Raw genomic sequence first — 20,015 nt, 5'->3', positions numbered from 1 at the left:
TTTAATCACACTTCGATAGATAAAATTCCTGTTAGGTTTAGTTAGGTTATAATTTCTCAATACAAATTGTATTGTCAAGTGTTGTTCTAAGAGAAAGATTAAATAAAATATAAGAATAAAAAATGGTTCAGGGTTGACTGCTTCATTGTTCTCAAAACTTCAAAAGAAAAAGATAGCTTTTTAGGCTCGACTTTTCAACGCTTAAGAAATCTTAATTTCTTTGTAAGTGAAATTAATGTTTAAATCGGGATTTAACGTAAATGTAAATATTTTGCTATTCGCGTAATTAACAAATTACCTTTCGGTTTTCTAGAATTTAACTATAACATAAAAGAACACACAAAAATACAATAGTACCAACTAGCTTTAGTTGATGCTTAGCTAAATTGATAATAAAAGGCTTTAGTCGATGTTTTGAATATTATTATTCCAATGTCTGTGAGAAGATAGTTTCTTTAGGAGGCGTGGGAAATTTTGGTACACCTGCCACCTGCCACAGATCAGGCTATCCCCAATAAATAGTAGAAGGGGAAAATACAGGAAACAGATGTTTCCGAATCTTATCCTGTCAATTTTTTTATTTTTTTTTATTATACCAGTTTTGAAGAAAAAGATATTTCTTTTTCTTTAAAAAAATAATAATATTGAATATAAAATAAGTTGAAGATTTGCATAACTGTAAATTAAGTTATAAATCAGTTCTTTTTTTCTATTTTTTTTCCTTCTTCTTACATTTTTTTTTTTTTTTTTAAANAATCTTCATATATTTTTTTTTTTTTTTTTTAAATATTATCCTTCATTTATGACTATCGTTTTACAAAAGAACAGAAAATCTAAATCAACAAATAAAATTCATTCTACATAAAGGCAGTTTCATTTAGTTAATGCGATAGCCGAAAATTAAGATTTAAAAAAAAATCGGAATAAAAAAAGCCATAAATTAAAATTTAATCACACAAAAATGTGTTAAACAGATCATGAAATATTGGTATTTCTCATTCTTAAAACGCCACAAATAGGAATGTCTAAATATAATTGTAGATGATTACTCGTATTCAACGTAATACATAGAGATACATTTATACACGGGGGGGGAAAATTCCTGTAAATTTACCGTAGTGTACGGTAATGACATTCCTTGTAAAAATAAAAAAAAGAACAAATTATTGAAATTAAAAACCAAAAGATGCGGTATTTAAACCATTTATTTGATAATTTTTCATTTAATACGGTGGTGGCTTACCGGAAATTTTGGTTTTCAAAATTATAGTTCTTTTTAACATACATTTAACAACAAAACAAAAAATGTAACTGAAAAGTAAATTTAAACGAATAAATGGTTTTATCATACTTTAAGACATCACGACAAAATTACCAAATTTTACCGCATATTGTATTGTTAATTTTTCCAAAATCATTATCATCGGTAAAAAAATACCGTCCTTTCTGGTGTTTCCATAGAGCCAGAAACACAGTAAATTTTATCATAATCAAGCAGTTTTGGCCATACTTTTTTATTCATAGCTATTCCTGAATTTGACCTTGTGTGCTTCTTGAAAAGAATTCGAAATGAACTTAACCTCTTGAAACTTAAAAGTATCTTATTTAACTTCTTAAAACTTAAAAGAATCTCATTTTGCTTAAATTTATGTATCAATGATTCCGCTAGTACGGAATCACCAATATTTGATACTGATCCAATTTAAATGATATTTGACACTAATATTGATTCAAATTTGAGATCCATTTTACTAAAAGCGGTACTCTATTTTAAACATGAATTCTCTTCACACGGGGCAAGTATTCATCATCTAATTATCCCTCCATTAATATGCAGATTCATAATTATTCAAACAATTGAAAAGGAAAGAGTTATATTTGAGCCATCCAGGTTTTTAATCAGGACTGATCAAACAATTGCACCAAGAAAAAGCGACGATATAAGTTAAATTTCAAAATTATTTTATTTTTCTCAGCTATTAATTAAGAAGAAAAACAATTTAAAATGTAATCACAATTTTGCCTACATAAATCTGTTGGCGCACTCTTTTTTTTTTTCTTCTTTTTTCTTATTTTCGTGCTGGATATTCATGCGTCTCAGAGGACGCATCATTTTTGACGTCCCTTCCCAGATTCTAGACGCAATTGACACGCAATAACACGCAAGCGGTATCATAGTATATTATGAAGAAGTTATTGGGGGGGAAAGTGTTTAAAGTGACAAACTGGGCAATCTCCCAAGAGCCCTAAAATTTGCGACCATTAAAATAATCCTCGTAAGATAAATATACTTATACATATGATTTATAGAGTTATTTGCTATATTTTCAAATATATAAGCAATTTTCAAATTCATTTATTTTTTATTTATTTTTTTTTCTTAAAAATTTAGCTTTCATATACACAAAAGTACTTAATAAATATATTAATTCATAAATGGAATAGCAAAAGGTACTATTCGAGAGGATGGTTATAAAAAGACTACACGAAGCGTAGAGCTATATAGAGAAGTTTAAAAATCCGCAAAATATGTTTGATGCAAATAACGATTTTTAAAATATAATTCTCCTACAATTTAAAAAATAAATTGTAGAAAGCTGGTTCATTCAATGAAATTTCTAACTAAATAACAACAAAACGGAGATATATTTCATTCATAAAGTCATGAAATACCCGCAATCTGGGCGCATCGTCCATATAATCCATTTTACCATAAAATCAGTTTTTACCGTAAAATATAATACCGTAATTTTTACAGTAGTATTATTTAATTAAAACGATTCAGTGATTTTATGATGATTACTGTAAAAAGTAAGGTATATCAGATTTTTTGATAAACCGACAACCTGAGTGCCGATAACTTTAACAGTCATTTGATCTGGAATTTTTTTACAGTGTATCGTTATGCTTGTGATAGTATATTGTTACACGCATTATTGAGTCCATAACGTGCAAAAATATATAAGCAAAACAAAGGCATAAAAGGTTTTTGTTTAACTTATGCAAATAAATTAAAAAATTATAATAATTAAACATCTGATTACTTTAAAAAGTAGCAAAATAAAAAATCAAAATTGGAGAATTAAAAATATGTAATGCATAATAGGAAAATATGTTGGAGTAGGAATATATGAAAAATATGCATACATATATATTCTTACTATGCTTTAATTGAATATTTAAATTCATAAAAGATATTTATTTGAATAATATTTGTTGTATGATACTGACAAAAGCATTGCAGATATAATAAACATTGCGGCATCTCTGATATGAACAACCAGATTGAAATGCCTTGATTAATAGATTAAACATTTTCATTTTGCACGTGGGTAAATACTTTTTATAAAATAATATATTTTTTTTAATCTAGTAAATATTTTTGTACAATGTAGGCATTTTTATGAATATTATTGTTATTATTTTTTTTTATAATATTTTCATTACGCATTTTTTATAATAGGAGTTTTCTTGATCTGGACTGAAAATCATTAAAGATGTATTTTTTTAATAGTCTGTTTTTCGTCATTTAATTTGAACTATAAAATATGATTCAATTATTTTAATTTTTTACACGTTAAAGATTGAAATGAAACATAATACTTTCGAAATTCAAATGTTTTGTTGGCTTTTTTTTATAATATTTTAATAGATAATGCAGTTTTAAAATGTACTAAATAATATATTTAGCGCACATGATAACACAAAATGTTATAACTATAATGTTCTAAATCTAAAACAAATCCATTTAAAAATTATTGAACATTATTCTGAACAACTAGAACAATGCGATCTCATTGTTTGTTTGTTTAGTTTTTCTTATATTTTTTATTGCTTTTATATCCATGAAAGATATAATCACTTTACCATAAAAGATATAATCACTTTTTTCACTTAAAAATAACAAATGAAATCAATACAAAACACAATTGTTTATTACTAAGTAAAATGTTGCTTCAAATTATTGATTTACATGCAAAAGTCGTCTGTATAAAATTTCATTTTAGTCTATACAATAGTTTTTGCAAAACTTTGCAAGCAAACACGAAAAATTTTACTTTAAAAAAAAAACTTACTTTAAGTTTCACAAAAAAAAGAAAGAAACGTTTGGAATTTAAAATCTTATGTTTTAATTAAAACTACGTTTATTTTACGAGTAAAAAATTTAAAGAATTTTGTTATATACGTTTTAAATTGAGTATCAGAAAATAGACAATATTTATTATAAATTATAATAAATAAAAAATACCGTGATATTTTTGAATCAGGGCAACTCCTCAACATGATTATACCAATGATTTCAACCCCGTTTTAAAAAATAATAATAATAATAATGGTTCCTACAAATCAACTGCATAAATTAAGCTATTTTTTTTTAAATATAATTAATGATTGCTGAAAATGTGCAGATGGATAATCTTTAAATGTATTTGTTCATCATCAACAAACCTGCATATGATTGAATACATTAGTTTTCAAAAAATGTTGTAACAATTAACATTTATTCTTAAACTCGTAATATTTCATCGTACTCATATGTATTACTACTAACTCATAATATTTCTTCATTGTCATTAATTTTATAAGGCTGTTAATGAAAATATCTTAAAATGAAATTATTCGAACAAATAAATCGTCATGCAAAACATGTTTAAATATGAAATAATTAGTTTAAAATAATTTGTTAAATAAATTAAATGATTCGAATTATCAATATTAAAATACCGACGACTTTGTAAACAAACATAGTTTTCTTTATTGCTCAACCCCATTCTCCGTGAAAAATAAAATAAAATACATACATCAGTTAAAGGAATCAGTTTAAGGAAGGATAATGGTCAAACTTTGCACTTGATATCATTTAGGAAAGAAATGTTTTCCTTCATGTTATTAAATGACCACCATTTAATTGATAAATTAAAGTATGTAATCCTTCTCTAACAAAATTTGCAAATTTTCCCTGATTAAGAGTTTGTGATACTTGCCCTTTACTCATTTATTTTACTGACAAACTGATTTAACCTCTTTCTTACAACATTTAGTAAACATTTACCTAAATCTAAATAACATCAACACTCCCATGAAAATTAATCCTCATTATTAAATAACATATTTTTAATAGAAAACCTACAAACGATATTAATAAATGATCTAACTCTTGCATTCATGCTGACTTAAAATTGTTTTCCCCAGTGAATTTATTCATCCTCTTAAAGAACTATTTATCAATATCAAAATAATGGTTATATTCCTACGAAAAATATTATTGCATAAAATGTTCGGAAACTCCAAAATTCATTGACATTTACACGCATTATTTTTTTTTACATTTTATAAGACATGCTATAGTTTAAATATTTAAATATAAAAGGAATCATACCTTCATAAATAAAATAATTTAACTTTTTACTCACCACCAAGGGTACAACTCACATTTTCAATAAAAATAATTAAATTATACATATTTTTCTTTTTTAATGAAAAATCTACTGGCAACATTACTGGATGCTCCCATCCAATTATACGGACTATTTCTACAGCAGTTAGCTAAATTTAAATATCTCTTATATTAACATAAAAATTATACAGAATAAATAATATAGAAATTTCAAAATGTATTGATATTTACACGAATTATTTTTACAATTATAAAATATTTTATAGGTAAAATATTGAAAAACGAGATGAATTACAAGTTTGTAAATAAAATAATTGTGATTTAATATTTTACTCACCACTAAGGTTTCACATTTTCATAACAGATAATCCACAGTATTAAACGATACATGACCCTCATTTATAATTAAAAATCTGCAGACTATATTAATAAATGTTCCTTATCCAAATACGCAGACGATAATATCCAAAAGTCAACCGCTCTTAAAATACGACCAGTAAACGTTGAAAAGGCAAACAGGTTGAATTGTTTACATGAGCCTCAGAGGGCTGTTTCAGAGCACAGGTTCAGAGGTAATAGAAGAAAAGTGCAAGTCTGCTTTTTTGATGAGAGAGGGGGGAAGAGACGGGATTCCAGAAATGGAAGTCTAACCAATGGGGAGAAGACTGGTTCGCATCGTGGGGGTAAATGGAACCTGTTTCTGGTGCTCTGAAAGTTCGGGTCGGATAGCAAGGAGTGATGTAACTACAAGATCTGTGTTGTTGGTCGATTGGCAAAATCGTCCTCTCTGCCTATGGTTGTGAAAGTTTCAAATGTCGTTGACTTTCTCCAATAGCGGTTTTCTGTAATTTATGAGCGGAGAAACTGGTCTAGAATATATGAAATTTTAGTTTATTAACGTATCAACTAAATACTACAGTTTAAATCGATTCTTTTTTCAAATAAATGTGAATGGAGGGAAATTTATTGCCAGTTATTAAATTGATTGATTAACTAACGAACAATAATTGAAGATTAAATTATGAAGATGTGCATAAATTCATTAAACAATTTGAGTTATTTTTTTATGCATAAATTCTTTTAAAGATACTGATTCAATGTTAACTAAAAGAGAAAACAGTAAACAAATGAAGATCATGATTGTAGCAATTTCAGTAAGGAAATTATCTAATCAATAACTACTATCAAACCTTTAATGAAATGTTTTAATAGTAAAATGAAAAATTTCTAAAAAATTTTTAATGCTTATATTGTGTCATGAATTCCAATACTGATTCAACGAATAAACTATTCAAAATGTAATCAAAGCCATAAATGAATTCCATTTTATTTGTTTACATTTCAGAAGTCCCCGATTAAAAAAATAAATAAATAAACATTTTTATGCCGTACTTCCTCGAAGTTTCCTCTTCTGGGTGAGTTGAACTTAAAATCGCGTTGACACGGAAGTGAAATGCTACAAATACTCTACGTTTGTAGTTTGCTGACGGATGATAGTGAAGTTATGCATCAAAAAAATTAAAATTTATGAAGAAAAAATTTTTTGTGCTCTTGATTTTTAAACGCATTTTAATTAAAATTGAGTCATAACATACACTAATTAATTTAAGGAGCAACAGGGGACCTAAATAGGCTAAGGGACAAACGTGGACGCAAATTGCACTGAGAATTTTACAATTTTAAGCGCATTTCATTTTTGATGCATAATGGCAAGTTGTAGAAAAATAAATAAATAAAAAACAAAATATTATTATTATTTATGCTTTTTTTCCTTTTGAAAATATCAGAAAAACACTTTATTGATAACGAACAACTTTTTCAGAACTTTTATAATTATTTGATTCAAAGGGAACTTTTTTCTGCAAATTTTGTTTAGTTTATGAAGAAAGAATGTGAAAACTTTTAGCAGTGTTGTCTAGCATTAAAATATTTTGAAAGCTCAAGATGAATTTTCATTTATTTATTATTATATTAAAGAAATATTTTTCTCATTCATTTAAAAATACTCCCTGTTTTCATTATCTTTAAATACCCTTTTACAGAGTAAGTAAAAAAAAATAATTGAAAAAGAAAAGAAAAAGCGATTTCTGAATGAAATTTGATGTTTGGAAAAAAGGAAAAAATGTTTTCCTCTGGCCGATATTTAAAAATTACCTCACGTGGGGGAGGGGGTAATTTATTTGTCCTATCAAAGTTTCTTTTTATAAGCAGTTGTTTCCAAAACTGTATTCTTTTTGTAATTATTTTATAAATTTAACATCGTATTAGTGCGTCGCATACGTTTCACATTTACAAGGCTGATTGTACTCCGGAAAAAATCCGGATTTCCGGATTTTTCGTTAACAGTGATCCGGAAGTTTCCGGAGATCGAAGGTCCAGACGTTTCGAAAAATCATTGATCACAGAAGTTTCAGGAAATCAAATTTTCAAAGGTGGAACTTAAAAACACAGTTTATTTTATTTGTTTGTAAGGGTGAGCCAGAGAGATACTTTATAAGCTTATATTCATGATTAATATTAATTTTTTATCAGTAAATAGTTGTTAAACTCAAGAAAGAAAGACATATTTGTAAATTTTAATTACTTCTCCAGGTATAGGTATGTGTAAATGGTATAGGTATGTCTAAAAGTTTAAATATATTTTAAGTAAACTAAGAAATATTGAGAAAAAGGAAAGAAAAAAACTTGTTTAAATTTTTTTCTAATTTTTCAATTAAACTTTTTTATTTTTCTAATTTTTCAATTTAAACTTTCAATTTAATTCTAATTTTTCAATTTTTTTTTTTTTTTTTTAACTCAAGAAATTTTCCGGAATTTTGACTTGGGCTCACAATCACCCCTGCATTTACACTCGTTATATTTAGATTTGTGGAGCTAAACAATTTTTTTCCGGACCTCAAGTCAACGCATGGTACTGAGTAGAGATATGTTCGGACATGCTTTAGGGGGTTCCTGAAAGCCCAAGCCCGAAGAATTTAAAACCAAGCCCACGCAAGATACATAGGATTACATAGAACCCGAAACCGTCCGAGATCGAGATATACGTCGGATAATGGACAAATTTTACGGTCTCCGCACTCAGCCTATGATGTCTAAACAAGTAAATTAGTAAATTAAAACCTTTTTTATCCTGTAAAAGAAAAAGCGAAGAGAAAATCTAAACATACTGAAACTCCAAGATGATCAAAACAAACATTTAAAAAAAAAAATAATAAAAATCTTAGGTAAATAAAGTCATTTGACAATTAGTGCTATAGCCTCACAAAGCAAGAGCATCGAACAAAAGTAGCAGATCTCTGTAATTTTTTAGATCTTTAAATTTTACATTTTTCATACTTAAGTACTGAACCAAACGCTTGTTGAAAAGCAGTAAATTTTATGAAATTTTTATCATAAGTCCGAAATCTTTTTACAATAAATGAGCCCGTCTTATTTCTAATTCGGGACAGAGAAATTTAAAATCAGATTTAAAAAGATAATTTTCGATCAACAAACAAATATCAAATCATTTGAAGTTATCATTTTTTTTTTTTTTACCTTATTATAGAATTTATAATTTTTCTCTTCGTTTACCGAAAAAATAATCTAAATATATTTATTTGCATTTTTATATTTATTTGTATATTTATCTTTTTACTTAATTTCCATACATTTAACTTACAGACTTGGAAATTTCTATACTAATAAAACGGTCTGCATAGAATAATTACAAAAATTTCCGTACCGTTATTTTCCTCTTAACTATCCCACTATTCATAATAAAATTAAAGATAGGTGTAATTATAGATACAATGATAAATAGGACATTAGTACAGCCCTCCTTCAATTAGTTAGTATTACGAGCAAAGTATCAACAACAAAAAAGAAAACAAGAACAGAAAGTTAACTTATTAGTAGGTAAGTATAAGTAAAAGCTAAGTAAAAGTTTAAGTATATTTGTTTATTGAATTTCAAGAACGTCGAACACCGACTACCAGCCCCACTAAACCTCTGTTAAAATTCAGATATTATAAAAACTAAATTGCCCTTTTTTATTGACCTTTTTTTTTTTTTTAAATTTATCTGATTTTTTTTAAAATTTGCAAAATAGTAAACACCTTGCATAAAAAAGAACAAAGTCACTAAATACAATTCTCAAAATATCAACAAAAAAAGAAAAGAAGAAGAAGAAAATATTATCTCCTTTAGTGAAACTTTTGTAAGCAAAGGGGGTAGTTACTCCAGTGTTTTGGTAGAAACATTGTAATGAAAAGACATTATTTCTGCAACTGTTTTAGTCTAATGTAACTGAAACTGGCCCAACCCTAAACTTAAAGATTTAATGGAACCAAAATCATTGTTTTTTACATTTTCTTCCGATTACATACAGATGCTTTAAAATTTTAGACGCTTACGTCAACGCTATATTGGACAGTCAAACCGTTCCTATCTGGAAACTCGCAACTTTTTTTTAAAGCTTTATCCCCTTTTTAAACTTAAAACAGGAGAGGACTCACTATCCCATGTTACACAAACGTATAGTTATGCGAAATAAAGAAACTCATAAAATGAAAAAAATAATAATAATTACATTAATGTAAAATGAGTAATAATTATAATTTCATAAAAAAAGATAATAACAGACATAAACTATTCGAATGTTTGGGATGTTTGATGATATTAATTTAAAATAATCAGTTTTTAAATTTCTGCCGATAGTTAACTTGTTACTTGGTAACTTCTGCTAATTTCCTTCAACAAGATTCTTTAAACAGAAATGTTGACTATCAATTCATTGGAAGTGGAAGTATTCCATTTAGAAGCAATATAATGTCATTTATTTATTGCTGAGTACAACATTGTAAAGTTAAGTATAAAAAGTTAAACATGCTGTAAATACTTTGATTTAATATCTTTCCGAATTCGATGTTGAACAAATGAAAAAATCGTGAAATGGAACACTCTAATCAAGCTCTCATATTCACTTTAAAGGGGAATTTTAATAGCTTAAAAATGCTTACCAAAATACCAGCTTAAAAATGCCAGCTTAAAAATGCTTACACCAAACTCACGTGCATTCACACCATTCATGAATTATTTTCGCCAAGCGTTCTCTTAATATATCGACAGGAGATTGCTTACAAATGAATTTGACTTAATAAATTGGCGTGTGTTCATTGTTGTCTTCTTTCGACGCACCTGTAAGAACAGAAACTCGCAATTAAAAAATTTAGGTATTTTTTTATAGTTATGTAATAAAGAAAGTTATATTTTAATATTTATATACCGGTGTACTATATTAAATCATATGATAACATACAATTCTATCCGCTTCTGCTCTGTTAAACCTATTTCGAGTTATTATTATTATCTCGATGATATGTGTAGTTTGATTTTATTTAAGGATTAGTATGGCGCATTTTAAACTAATCGTTCTTACTTTAAATTGTATCATAAAAATGACTTAACTGACTCTTAATAGGTTTGTCATTTCTTATAAATATAAATTTTAGGGTTACTGAACAACAAAAATTATAGTTTACCTTCTAACTCGCTAGACACACATAAGGTGTCTAGCGAGTCTTCAGATAGGACGTCTATTTTGCAGAACTTGAAACATTTTATTTTAATTAGAATAACAGGCTAATAATATGCTGATAATTCTATATAAATACGTTTTCAAAATGAGACTTTTAAATTTTTTGATTAAAACTAAGATGTGGTTTAGGTTAGTAAATAGAGGTCTTCAAACTGGATAATGATACTGTAAAGACTTCCCTTAATTTACTTCAAAAACTTTAGAATGTACTAAAAGCAAAGAATTCTAGTAGTTAAACGCTATGTAAGTTCTTTACTAGAAGTCGATAGATATAGCGATAAAGAAATTATAAAACTCTCTATTTTGGTTGTACCATTTATTTATTAGATGCAATTTGCTACTATGAAAATTAAATTCGAAAATTCATGTAAAATTCGATAATTCTAGTTAATTTAAGTAAATTTGGTTAAAAAAAGATTTAATAAGAGATGTATAAGCTGACGTCACTTCACTTACCAGTCCACTAGAAATCCATCTATGATCAATCAGCTACATATCTGGTTGATCATTGATGGGATGAGATGGGAATACGAATTGTCCAGTAGGAATTGTACAAACAACTAGTTACCAGTCACAACCACAAAATTACAATAATTGATCGATTAATTCCGATCGGGTAATGTAGTTCAGCTCAGGCTTTGAAATCACTATTTGATTAACTAAAAACCGCATACGTGACTTCGACAGTAAAGGATATAATAATTTTAATTTAAAATCCTGCATTTTTAAGGCATGTTTTACTACTTTTTTATAATTTAATTCTTTTCATTACTCAGTATATCAACTTTAACACTTTTTTATTATACGAAATGCATTATATTTCGCATATTTTTTTACTTAGTTAAAAGTAGTAAGTGTGTTATTTACGTCTCATTAGAGTTATTCTATGCGTTATTGGCGACGGTCGAGGAAACATCCTTGAGAACAATTTGAAGACGTGCCATCATAATTTTGACCCACTACAGAGAAAATTACTCTTTTCCTGTGGTTGTCGAACATGAAATCGAGAACTTTACAGCAGAACAGTTTAACAAGGACCAATACCAAACATCCTCGATCCCTTCGCTAAGCAATGGTGATCGACGTAGTCATTGATTTTTATAAGTTGGCCCATTGATTGCGTTAGATGCTGGTGTTAGAATTACTAGTCACTTTTCTAGTCAAGAATCATTCTGACTGTCATGTCACTCAGGCTCCGCACTCAGATCGTCAGGCTACCAAAGTGGAGAATCCATCCCTTCTGTAGAGAATCAAAATTGTGATCGCATGTCTTCGAATAATCTTAGATTATGATAATAAAGGGAAATAAAATACCAACCTACCTATCTGAATGGTGAAATATATTTTTCTACGAAAATGTCACCAATCTGGTTCTCTTTTTCTCACGATGCTGATTGGAGGCGCAGCTTCCACATTTAGAGAGAATACTTCTGGGAAAAACTAACCAATCAGGTTTTCGTTTGCATTTATCGAAAAAAAAATCGCATCCAGTAAAGGGCCATTCTTACTGCATGCGAGAACTGGTCAATGGGCTATTGGCGACGGTCTATTAAACATCCCTGAGGATGATCCGAAGACATGCCATTGCAATTTTGAACCTCTGCAGTGGCTTTGGTAGCCCGATGATTTGCACGCGAAGTCGAACACTTTACGGTAGAACCGTTTAACTAGGATCTATACCTCGTACCCTTTGCTCCTACGGTGGCTGATCAAAGTGATCTCCCACCCGGTTACTGACCACAGCCATTGAGACTTGACTTCTGTATTCTTCTGGGAACCGTGTCTTTACGATCAGTCCACTGCGGGACTCGCATGCGAACGAAAATCTGATAGATGAGTTTTTTGCCGGTAAATATTTCCCACTGATCTGGGTCTCATTCGCTCGCGGATGCGCAATGCGGAAAAAATAGCAGGCAGTGAGTATGGCCCTTTAAACGCAGTTGTGCTAAACGTCTTCATAGTCTGATGACCATTTCCACAGCATGTAAAATATTTGCATATGCGTACTCAGAGATACACGCGAAAAACTGATTGGTGAAACATATTTACCTGTGAAAAACTCGCCAATTAAATTCTTGTTTTCTCCCCAGAATTCGCATATGCGATTTGTTTGCATGCAGTGCGAATCGCTCTTTAATGAATATGAACTTGCCGCAATTTTCAAGAAATTTTAACTTCAACTGTGACCGATCTGTCATGTCATCACATTTGTTTACATTTTAAAATAATGGAGCGGGATTAAGAGTGCAAATTTTGTGTTTTAATTTTTAGTACTTTTAATTCTTCTAAGCCGTGGCAAAGTTTTATTCTCAAATGTAAATTAACTCTTTAGCTATGTCTTCATTACCTTACATAAGCGAAGTAATTTGTGCCAGTAGAAAACTAAACTCTGAACGAAGAGAAATAGACAATGAAAAACTTATAAATGAGCTTCGTTCCCGACCAGGTCTTTGGGATCAAGGGTCATATGAATATGGGAATCGTCTTCAAAAAGTGAAACATTGGGAAGCTGTTGCTGCAGAACTGAATCGATCTGGTAAAATTAACTCATATTTAGAGTGTCCCAATTACACAACTTCGTAGGAGCCATTCAGAGTTTTTGTTTTGATTATTTTAAATTGAAATAGCTTCTGTTACGGAAGTTAATTTCACTTCTTGTATATAAGACAGAACACAAGTATGTTTTATCTGTAACTGAAGTTATTTGCAGTTAGAATGAAATATGAATGACGTCTACGATATTGTGCAACTGGACATATATCATTGTTTCTTTTTAGACATTATTTATTTTCAATGAATATGCTGAGTTTTTCCTAGAAATAAAAAAGAGCAAGGTGCTTCATCACGGAAAAGGGTACTTTGAGATTTAAAAGTGGAAATGATGTCTTCAGATCAATTGAGAATTCAATTTTTTCAATTATATTTATTTTGCTATCAAATGGTGTTAAATAATTTCTCTCCCAATTAACAGCTTGTGCCAATAAATAAATAGGTAAACAATATTGGGTTGCTCAAAAGGCCTTGGTATGCAAGAGGTCAAAATCTGAAGTTTGGCCCCTTGCATTGAGCTTTAGCCACCTTTTTTAATTTCTAAATGAAGAAAAGGTGTTTAAAGGGGCAAAACTTAAACTTTACTATATAGACAAGTGCGCATGTTTTGTGCTTATTTACATTGAATTAAATAGCATCAAAATCAACTTAGAAGTTAAGTAGTTTTATGTAATTAGGAAGTATAGCGTGAAAAAATACTTTTTTATTATACTTTGCAATTGAAATACCAAGCTAAATCTAGACAAGTGAAATATTGTTTTATTTTATTTTTTTACATTGAATCAAATAAAACCAAAATGAAGTTGATGGAAAAGATAGTTCAAAATTTAATTTATTTTTTAAATAACTTTTGAATCATTTATATTAAGTTAGCAATTGCCTTTAAAATATTATAGCAGGATCTGTAATTTTTACCCACAGATAAATCAACCGTAGTAAATTATAGTTGACTCTTACCTGTCTGATTCAAAAAATGAACTATTTTTGTTTCCCCATTTCTTTTTCTGATTTGTCGAGTGCGTCTGATCATCTAATGCAGGGTAAATGTGCCAATGAGCTTTTCCTGAAACTTTTTATTTATCTTGGCCCTAAAGGCATTAGTGCTGTTTTGTAAACATATAATGTATTCTATAAAAATGGCATGGAAAGGCTACTTCCTGAGCATTTGGAGATAGGCAGATGTTATTCAATTGCTTAAAGTTAGGTGGCACTCACATCAAGTTGACAGTTTCAGACCTATCTCACTCACTTCTGTCTTTTTCGAAGTGTTTGCAAGAATGGCGGTTGATAAGCTGAAATTTTATTTGGAGAAAAATAATTATCTCTCAGAGAGGCCAGCTTTGTTCAGAGGCATACGGAGCTCCACTAAACAAGTTACTCATTTATCTTGAGAAGGGAAAGATAGTTTTCTTTTGAAGTAAAGCATGCTGGCCATGTTGTAGATTTTAAATCTGCTTTCGATAGTTTGGAGAAACATGTTACTGAAAAAACTACTAAGTCTGGATGTCATTGGCTGCCTTTTTAATTGAATTAAATCTTTTTGCAGCCAAAGATGTATGGAAATGCTGAATCTGATTTTAGACAGACAACAAAATTACCTCCCACAGAGAAATGTTTTTAGTCCTTATTCATAATGTTGTTTTAAGAAGAGCTTGGTAGCATAAAGGGGATCCAGGTTTTGTTTTGCAGATAACCTTGTCATGTGATTAACAAGTTCAAATATTCAAAAAATTTAAAACTCAGTAACTAAGGCACTAATCAACCTTGTTAAGTTAGCAGATGAGAACCAGAGCTCATTCTAGGCAGAAAAAAGGGCAGGGTGCAAAAGTTTAAAAAAAGGGCATTATTATTCTAAAAAGGCAATAATTTCTTTTCAAGGGCTTTACACATTCTATTAAAAAACATTGTCAATTAGTAAAAAAATTTTTTTTTATTTTACTAAAAGTAGCAAAGCAATCATATTAATAACTAATTTTCATTAATAAATTAACATATGTATCGAGTTAATGAGCTAATTAGCTTGGTAATTTATTTAAAATGCATGCATATATTAATAAAATAATAAATGTATGTTTTTAAGTGTCTTTAGTTATGATTTAATAATTAAAATGATTAATAATAATTATGATTTAATGATAGTGGAAGTAACTGCAAACTTTCAAAGACAAGTGCAACAAGGCTATTGGCTATTTTTCCTTTCTGATATAAATCTATGTATTGACAGCAATGACAAACTAAATAAAAAGAGTTAAAAATAAAAGTTTGAGAAATCCACTGTAGAGTTTTGGGAAAAAATAAAGGGTTGAGGAAAGAAAGGGTAAAAAGGGTATAGAGTTGTATTACATCAGGACACTAATTTACTTCAGGGGCAACAGGGTGGATTCTTTTGACTAAAAGGGCAGCAGGGTGCTGCGCCCTGTTTACCCTGCCTAGAATGAGCTCTGTGAGAACGAAATGCTGGTCAATACTGAGAAAACTACCTTTCAGCTTTTTAGTTTGAGGACCAAAAAGCATTTCATTAATTTGAGCTGAGCGAACCAACCTTTTTTTAAAACGGATCTAACCACTTGCGTATTATGTTAGATTCCAAATTAATTTAAACTGGTCAAAAAGAGAATGCTTTAAATAAAATAAAGCTACTAAAAAGGTTTTCTGGAATTATTTGGGGTGCATCTCAAGATGTCCTCACAAAAGCTTATGTTAGATCCATCTTTGACTGCGTTTCTGGACTCTTAATTACAACTTCTAAAAGCATTCTATCCAGGGTTGGCAAGGTTTAAGACAGAATGGATTAATCAGTGGTTTAAACCCTGGTTTAAACCATCCTGTCCAAAACCCTTTTACTCGAATTATGTCACAATTTTAAGAGGTAAAATAAACATAGAACTAATAACATATTGATAATTAAATATATTAGAGAATATTTGTTTTTAAAAGTATAATGTTTTATTAATATTGTTTGACTCTTCAATTTAAACAAAGGAAGATTAATCAGTAATCAAGTTTGATTGGTCCTTTCATTCAATAGTACATAACTGAAGTTTGACCTTGCCATACAGGTTAAAATATTAGGGACTAAGTGCTTGGTTCGTCATAAACAGGTTTATTTATCTATAATACTGTTCAAGAATACTTTTATTTCATTCATGTTCAATTCTTTTAGCATAGTGGTGATACATCACCAGTGTCAGTAACTGAAACTGATGTTATGCCCTTCAAAACTGTTAATACATTTTTCAGTTATTTTGTATTTTCAATTTAAACTAATATATTTATATTTAAAAACAATTTTTTTTAAAATAGATGTCTTTTTTTATCATCCTGTGATGCAGAAATTATAACATTTTTTTTAAAAAAATATTGTGAAAAATGAAAGGTTAATTTTTGAACAAATTTAGTATTTCTTTTAAGAAAAATTATAATTTTTTAATATTGCCATATTTATCCTTATGCAAAAATATTATTTATCAGTATTAAAAGTATATTTATATTTAAAGGATTAGATATTCACTTTTGTTGTTCAATGAGTTGTGGAGCTTCAAAAATTATAAACCTTTTCCTATTATATTATATTATTTTCTTTTAATAAGTTATAGTAAATTGTATAAAAATATCAAATATTTATTGATACATGTAATTATTATGTGTACAATGGTTACACCTATAGAATTTTTACCTTTTACCAAAGTTCAAGGTTTTGGACACTTTAAGACAGTTTTACCCAGTTTAAGACAGTAAAACCCACGTGTTCTGCCCAAAACCAGTTTAGGACGTCCCAAACCCCAACCCTGATTCTATCCAAACTTGATATCACACAAAATTGTGCCTTTCGTTTAATTACTGGAGCAAAAAAAAAAATGGACTACTATAAAGGAACTTCAGACCAATATCGAACACTTATTTGATCGCTGTGATAAATGGGGTACTGGTCCTCAGAGAAAAGTTGTTTGAAAGTAATAGTCGCTACTGAAACAATTATAAAGCTGTTCTGGAAATATTAAAGTCTCTATCAACTTTTTTTGATTATGTAGATGAAATCTGTGAAGGCTTGAGTTTATCCATTATCACTAGATAGCCACTCTCTGACACTCTTTTAACTAACCATCTTAAATTTGTTGAGATAAAAATCTTGACATTCTCCCTTGTAATGAAAGGACTTTTTATGAGACGGAGCTAAATTATAGATTGCAATTGCAACTATTGATGAAAGATATCTGCTCCTGGACTAGTTCCATGTCTATACTGATATGTTTGCTGATCCTACTTCTAGAAAGGCTGGTGCTTTTGCTTATTGTCAGTTCTTTCAACTTAAAAAAATCCAGTAGGGGTATTTCATTAACTTTGATGGAGAAATTTCTGCAAGGCTTCTTGCTACTAACGCTTTAAAATATGTTATGCAAGAAAAAATTATTTTCTTGTTTATTCTCAAGCTGCAATTTAGGCTTCGGTAACTAGGAACATTATTCCTCGTCTCAAGATGTTCTGCGTAAAGAAGCCATAAGCAGTATTTACAATTTTTTTCCCTTCAGTACATTAAAGATGGCGGATAAAGCTTGTGTCATGTGGATTGGGCAAGATTCCATTTTGAACCCAGACTAAAAATACAAAAACAATTTTCATCTTACCTGTATTTATTTCCATATTCAAAACTGGCTTATTAAAAATTTTAGTTCTATAAATGATTCAGTAACTTTTTTCTTCCAATTAATCCTTTCTTTTATTTAACCACTTTTTGTTATCTGATTTTTTGTTTCATTTCTGTAGTTACTGAAGTAAAAAGTAGATGGAAGCTCTTAAAAGATTCATTCAACAGGGAGATAAGGAACATGGCAAGAGGAGGCCATAGTACTACAAAGTGGGTACATTTTGATCAAATGTCATTTCTCATGAAAGGAACCAACAGTTTATTACTTCCTAGAGTAAACTTCGAGACAGAATCAGACAGTGGATATCTGTCTCAATCGATGTTTGAAGTTGACTCCGAAAGTCAAAATACTACTTCTAATAGTGCTGAAAATGAGCTTTCTGAGAACTCGTATATTACTATTGAAGATATTGAAGCAATCTCCCCAAAAAAGAAAAAGCGTAAAGTGTATTACACTTCTACAAACAATAAGGGTGAATTATCTAACCCTATTTGTGCAGAGTCACCTGACGAAAAGCCCTCTTTTCACCTTGATCCTAGTAATGAAGATTATCTTTTTCTCACAAGTTTATTGCCTACTCTTGAAAGGTTATCGGCAAAGAAAAAAATGCTATTTAAAATTAAATTAATGCAAAATCTATTTGAGGCTGCATATGGAGAGGAAACATCCAATGCAAATTGTAGTAATGATGAAAATATTTCTACTGTTTAGGGATTTTTAAAAAGTTTTTGAAGACATGAAATTAATCAGTCTAAGTATGTTTATGATTTTTTATAAAGCTAGATACATAGATATATCTAGTAGCACTTTCTCATCTATCCGTTGTAGATGTAAAAAATTAATCATTTGTTTTTGCTATTAAATAATAAAATTAATTAATCAAAGCTGATAAATAACTAAGCTGTTATAAATCAGACTATAACAAATGTATCTAAGTACAGGTAGGCAAGAAAGCTAAGCAACTCCTATGCAGTGAATTCAAAGCACTGAAGTCTGTCTACTCTCATAATAATAGTTCTGTCTTGTAAAAGTCAAATCCAACTTATGGAATAAGAGATATTACTTTTTAATGTAAAATTTAATGCTGGTTAATTATTATATTGAAGAGAAGTGATGGTGAAGTTGTCTAGGTGCTGAGTTGCATTGTGTAGGAGCAGGGTTCTATTCCTGGTGGCAGCTTGAACCCTACAAAGCTTCAGATTGATGGGTACTATCTTGCTGAGAAGTAAAGGCAGCTTATCCAGAATGCTGACCACATTTTTGCAATATTGTGGAACTTCAACCTCAATAGCCCCTGTCGAGCAACAACTCGCTGTTGTGGGATTGTTTTACATTAATTATTATATTAATTCTAAATTATTTATTATTATAATTTTTATTGTTCTGAATTATTTATTGTTATTAATTTTTTAATATTATATTAATTCTATGTAAATTTTCCTGTATTATCACTTCCTTAATAATTCATGATCATTAATGAATGAAGATAATAAAAAAAAACTAGGATGTTTGCTTAACTTTGGCACCAATGCATTCCCCATAAGTACTAAAGTACCCCATAGATACTAAAAAAAGAAGAATTTATTTTTATTTTTGACTATTTATTAAAATTGTGTAATGGAATCACTTTTATCAGAGTCATAGCAGTTAACTTATACAGCATGCTATAGGATTATAGATAGGGCCCTATAAATTATGCAGAAATTTTTTAAAAATTATGCGGCAAGGATGCAGTGTCTTTTAGAAATTATGCATACAGAAGTTAGTCCAGAAGCTACGTTTTCTTTCAAACTCTGTCTTTGTTTTGTAAAAATTTGGCTGTATCAGGATACAGCTCTTTCAC

The 20,015-nt window shown here is 29.2% G+C and overlaps 2 protein-coding genes across 2 annotated transcripts in view; one reads left to right on the top strand and one right to left on the bottom strand.

The window, feature by feature from the left end:
- The window catches only part of LOC107437146 (uncharacterized), a 69,441-nt gene extending 63,254 nt beyond the window's left edge, over positions 1–6,187 (bottom strand). The window contains exon 1 of the mRNA XM_016049056.4: positions 5,736–6,187. The gene's annotated coding sequence lies outside the window, so the exon portion shown is untranslated. The remainder of the gene's footprint in view (positions 1–5,735) is intronic.
- A 6,982-nt stretch (positions 6,188–13,169) lies between these two features.
- LOC107437145 (transcription factor Adf-1) lies at positions 13,170–19,689 on the top strand. The gene is made up of 2 exons (XM_016049055.3): positions 13,170–13,512; positions 18,291–19,689. Exons 1-2 carry the CDS (start codon positions 13,311–13,313, stop codon positions 18,881–18,883), a joined length of 795 nt encoding a protein of 264 aa, XP_015904541.1. The 5' UTR covers positions 13,170–13,310; the 3' UTR covers positions 18,884–19,689.
- The last annotated feature ends 326 nt before the right edge of the window (positions 19,690–20,015 follow it).

Source organism: Parasteatoda tepidariorum, chromosome 1 (genome assembly GCF_043381705.1).
Source record: "Parasteatoda tepidariorum isolate YZ-2023 chromosome 1, CAS_Ptep_4.0, whole genome shotgun sequence".
In the NCBI taxonomy this organism is placed as follows: Eukaryota; Metazoa; Arthropoda; class Arachnida; order Araneae; family Theridiidae; genus Parasteatoda; species Parasteatoda tepidariorum.
Note: the sequence above shows the minus strand (reverse complement) of the source record. Positions and strands in the feature narration are given on the sequence as shown.

Coding starts and splice junctions, on each gene's coding strand:
- LOC107437145 (XM_016049055.3), top strand. CDS start 13,311: ATGTCTTCATTACCTTACATAAGCGAAGTAATTTGTGCCAGTAGAAAA. Junction 13,513..18,290: donor TGCAGAACTGAATCGATCTG/GTAAAATTAACT, acceptor TCATTTCTGTAG/TTACTGAAGTAAAAAGTAGA.